Source organism: Carlito syrichta, unplaced genomic scaffold (genome assembly GCF_000164805.1).
Source record: "Carlito syrichta isolate Samal-C Ts95f unplaced genomic scaffold, Tarsius_syrichta-2.0.1 Scaffold295997, whole genome shotgun sequence".
Lineage (NCBI taxonomy): Eukaryota > Metazoa > Chordata > Mammalia > Primates > Tarsiidae > Carlito > Carlito syrichta.
In genome coordinates this window covers 36,547-41,331 of record NW_007240093.1, presented here as the reverse complement: position 1 = coordinate 41,331, position 4,785 = coordinate 36,547, and the positions used below count along the sequence as shown (strand labels likewise).

The 4,785-nt window shown below is 55.8% G+C and overlaps 1 protein-coding gene across 1 annotated transcript in view; it reads left to right on the top strand.

The window, feature by feature from the left end:
- Positions 1-1,468: 1,468 nt before the first annotated feature.
- Positions 1,469-4,785, top strand: part of CUNH17orf53 (chromosome unknown C17orf53 homolog) — a gene marked incomplete at its 5' end in the record, with an annotated part of 11,087 nt that continues 7,770 nt past the window's right edge. Inside the window, 2 exons of the mRNA XM_008054537.1 lie at positions 1,469-2,533; positions 4,110-4,193. Of these exons, the coding sequence (XP_008052728.1) occupies positions 1,469-2,533; positions 4,110-4,193 (1,149 nt within the window). The remainder of the gene's footprint in view (positions 2,534-4,109; positions 4,194-4,785) is intronic.

Genomic DNA, 4,785 nt, shown 5'->3' with positions numbered 1-4,785 from the left:
AAAAAAAAAAAAAAAAAAGAAAGTGACAACCAGCCCCTTTCCCTTCCCAAGGTAGATGATGTTATCTTGGAGAGTGAGCTCCTGGGAGAAAGGGATCCAACCCCCAGGGTCCTCAGGATTATATTCCTGCGGTCATTCTAGTTGTTATTATTATTGCTAAGTCCTCAGGTGGTCTTGCCTGAACCTGAGACTCTCTTGATAATACACAAAGTAGGAAGGAACCTTTCTCCTGCCCAGATGATCCAGGACAACAGCAGGGGATGGGTGTGGAGGGGACCTTCCTGTTAGGAAAATCAGCAGCTCTGACTCACAGATGCCCTTGGAACAGGTCTGGAAGGTGCCAGTCTCGCCTTGCTTCCCAGCTGGAAGCCATACTTAATTTAACTCACCTGGAAAGCTATATTTAACTTCTGCCGATTTTGCTGGATCCAAGGCCTCTGTGACCTACTGAGGGCTGTGTGCTTGTGCACACATGTGAGTGTACCCGTTGAGGAGTGGGCTGAGGACAAGCAGCAGGACCAGCAGGAGGATCCCTGTTGAATAGGCTGGGCACCAGAAGGCTGGCCACCTTGAGATGGTGTGTGATGTTCGGTGATTTTTTTTTGGAGGGGAGGGTGTCAGGGTCTCACTCTGTCTCCCAGGCTCGACCTCCTATGCTCAGGAGATCCTCCTGCCTCAGCCTTCTGAGTAGCTGGGACTACAGGTGTGCGCCATCACACCCAGCTAACTTAAAAAAATTTTTTTGTAGCGACCATATCTTGCTGTTGCCCAGGCTGGTTTCAAACTCCTGGGCTCAAGCGATCCTCCTGCCTCAGCCTTCTAAAGTATTGGAATTACAGGGGTGAGCTGGCCTACCTCGGGTCACTTGTTTGAATCCTCAGTGCTGTGGTGCTCTGGCTTCTATTGTTCTCTGACTGCCCCACCCGAGACTGAAGAAGGGGAGAAGCTACCTGAAAACCTCAGCCTTAGACCAGAGTGTTTTTCTATCAGAGCCTGACGGTCGGTGCGTGGGTCAGAGGTGGCAGAAGACACCACTGCCTTAGTTTCTTTTTTTATTTTTTTTGTCAGAGTCTCACTCTGCCACCCAGCCTAGAGTGCAGTGGCATGCTCATGGCCATCGCAGCCTCAAACTGCTGAACTCAGATAATACTTCCACCTCAGCCTTCCAAGTAGCCGAAACTATAGGCATACACAGCCATGCCTGGTTAATTATTTTGATTTATTAAAGAGACGAGTTCTTGCCAAGTTGGCCAGGCTGGTCTTCAACCTCTGGGTTCAGGCAGTCCTCTCGCCTCTGCCTCCCAAAGTGCTAGGATGCCAGCTGTGAGCCACTATGCCTGGCATGCCTTGGTTTCTTGCTTGCGAGTATCCGCATGTGTGTGCACATGCACACACGTGCACCCCCTCCAGTACCTGAACAGTAAGAGCAGACTACTTCATTCCTTGATGCCGTCTCTGTTACTTGCAGGACTTCTTGTCTGCCGTGGAGGATGTGGAGAACCAGTTTGCTAGCTCGGCGCCTATGAACGCCGGGTGCTTGCGACCCTCCTCCTCCAGGCTGCAGGCTCAGTCTTCCAGGCCGCCCCCGGTATGGCCTATGGCTCCGTCAGAGACTCTGGGCCTGCCAGCTGTGGGCCTCTGCCTCCCAGCCTCCAGCATTCCTGGGGCCACCGGCCATCCATCTTGCATGGGAACCATACCTCAAAGGCCTGGCTGTGCCTCCAGCAGCTGGACTGGCACCCAGAGAAGAGGGATGCCATCAGAAGCACCCCGAGAGCTGGCAGGACCCCTGTCCTTAGCCCCACACCCGCTCCTCACCTCCGAGAGCCAGCAGTGGTGGACTGGTGGCTTTGAGGGGCCTGAACAGGACGAATTTGATAAGATCCTGGCAAGCATGGAGCTAGACAGGCCGGGAGTGGAGCTGGAGGACCCCGCGTTGGCCAAAAAGGCCCGTGTGGTCGATCATAGTGTGGCAGGCATCACGTCATCCTGGGAGGAGCCTCTGGATTCCACCATCCACGGTGGGACACCACCATCCCGCTTAAGACCAGGTGCCGCAAGCCACTTTCCTGTCCCACCTGCCTCCGCAGCTCCCGTTCGGCAAGTCTGTCCACAAGGGCCCCCTGTCCAAACACCGCAGCCTCCCCTCGCCACTGGAGGACCCGTCCAGGGCAGCCCTCAGCATGGTGTCCCCAGTCGGCCATTTCAGTCTCCAGATGCCTGGTTCAGTGCTCTCAGACCTCGAACTCCTGCCTCAGACTGCTCCGCACCCTCGAGGACTGGTCCTGGGTTATTTCCTCAGGGGCTTACACAGCCCCGAACACCAGTGTCTTCTGTTGAGTCTCCTCTCAGCACCCCAAAAGGTCCCCGTTCCTCCCTGGTTCCCCAGGGCGCTCTGCAGACGCCCATGGTCACCAACCACCTGGTGCAGCTGGTCACCGCAGCCCATCGGACACCCCAGCGGCCCACCCACTCCTGCCCCCAGGCCAAAGCGCGCCGCTTTCCGGGCCCAGCAGGGATCCTGCCTCACCAGGTGAGTGGGGGAAAGGGAGAGAGGCAGGTTCCAGCACTGTCCAGCCTGGAATGTCTTCCCCGGAGAGAGAGAGCACTGAGAGGGAGGGTTTCCAAAGCTGTGGAAGAAGTGGGAGGGCAGGATCGAAGGCCACTGTGAGAGGTGCCCTTGGCGCTAAGGACTCCATTTTCTTTCTTTTTTTTATTTTTTTGGTTTTTTTTGAGTTGGAGTCTCACTGTCGCTCATACTGGAGTGCAGTGGCCGCTCCCGGCCACCGCAGCCTCGACCTGCTGGGCTCCGGCGATCCTTCCACCTCAGCCTTCCGAGTAGCCTGAATTACAGGTGTGCGCTACCACACCCGGCTAATTTTTAATTTATTGTAGAGATGAGGTCTCGCTGCCCAGGCGGGTCTTGAACCCACGGGCTCAGGCAATCCACTCACCTCAGCATATTTATTTTCTAGAGGTTGGTTCTCATTGTGTTGACCAGCCTGGTCTAGAACTACTGGCTTCAAGTGATGCTCCTGCCTCAGCCTCCCAAAGCACTATGGACTCAAGCAATTCTCCCACCTCAGCCTCTGGGCAGCTGGGACTACAGGCACATGGTACCACACCAGGCTAGGACTTCTCAATTTTCATACATTGGTTGAGCACCCGCTGTTTGCTAGTACCGGGGCAGGAAGATTGAGGCACTTGTATTTGCTAAGGGCTTGTTACGCATCAGTCGCTTGGCGCTGAGAATATGGAAATTAGAAGGGAAATTGTTCCTGTCCTCAGGAACTCACAGTGAGGCAGGAACAGGTGTGGAAAAACAGTTGTACCAAAGTGCACAGTGTAAGTGGGTCACTCCTGGGTGCTGGGGAGACCCTGGCTCTTGCCTTGGGCTTGTTGAGTGGGCTTTGGTGGGGGCTGAGTCAGATGCCCCGCAGTGGAAAGCCCCGCAGTGGGGGATGCCCCACAGTGGAAAGCCGGGGAAGAACGTGTGCAGAGGTGGAAGAGCTGGGGTGCTCGAACCCACGGTCCGTTGTGGCGGTTGTTGGGGCCAGCATGGGGACTGTGGGGCTGGAAGGGGCTAGAGCCCTACCGAGAGTGGGTGAGGCTGTGGTGGAGGGGCAGGTCCAGGAATCCAGTCCTGGATGGACCCCAGTCACCAGCTCTGCAGTCTGCTCTGCTTATGACAGGAGCCCTCTTTCTCTCGCCTTGAGGGCGTTTGAGACAGTTTCTGCCTGCGACTTATCTTCTCCGGGCACTTTAGGGGACTTGGGAACCTTCCTTATTCCTCCTGGACTGGATCTCCTGGAGGTAACAGTTGGCTCCCTGAGGAGGGGCCTTTGCCGTCTCTGGTGGGTCACTGCCCACTCCGGCAGCCCTGGACTTTGCCCCTGGGCCCACTTTAGTGCCTCGAGTTCCCAAAACGATCCCCGAAGTGTCTTTGGTGAGCCAGCAACAAGGCTCTGGAGACTTTGTTAGGAGAGATGTAATTCATGTTAATTTCCCTGATAGTTTCCTGATCTCATTATGTAACCGACAAGAAGCTGTGCCTGTAAATAACAGCTGCTGAGCCACTCTGCTCTCTTCCTCTCCCTCTTCCCTCTTAGCACGATGGGAAGAATCTGGAGGAGATCATGGTTTCAGCGCCACCGACTCCAACTCACGGTGCTCTGGCGAAGTTCCAGACAGAGGTAACCTGCCCCGTGCCCAGTGGACTTCCTGGGCATCCTGAGAGTGAGGGACGTCCCTGCAGGTATCACGAGTCGGGACTCAGTCACTGCTGAGCTGTGCCTTCTGTCCCACACCAAAGGGCCTTTGGGGAAGGCGGCAGGGGCAGCAGCTGTCCTGGCATAAGAGAAGCTGTCCTGATGCCAGTGGCCTTTGCCTTGTGCCGTGGTCCAGCCTTCTTTCCCACCTGAGAAACAGAGGCCCCCAGCTCCCTCTCGCCCAGCGGGAGAGTGTGGTTGGTCCGTGCAGTGGTGTTTCTTGAGCCCTTCCTCTTGGGTTTCGGGAAGCACCCGCCTTCCTCTTGCCTCCACTGGCTCCCTGTAGGTGCTGAGACTGGCCTCAGCCTCCCTCTTTCCCAGGGTCGGCCTGCTCTGTCCTCAAGCCCACTTGGTCTCACTGTGTTTCCCAGGCTGGTCTCAAACTCCTGAGGGCTCAAGTAATCCTCCTGCCTCTGCCTCCGAAAGTGCTGGGATTATAGACATGAGCCACTGCCCCCAGCCTGGACTCACTTTTGCTTTTAATTCTCTCCAGGGCTTTTTTTTTTTTTTTTTTTGG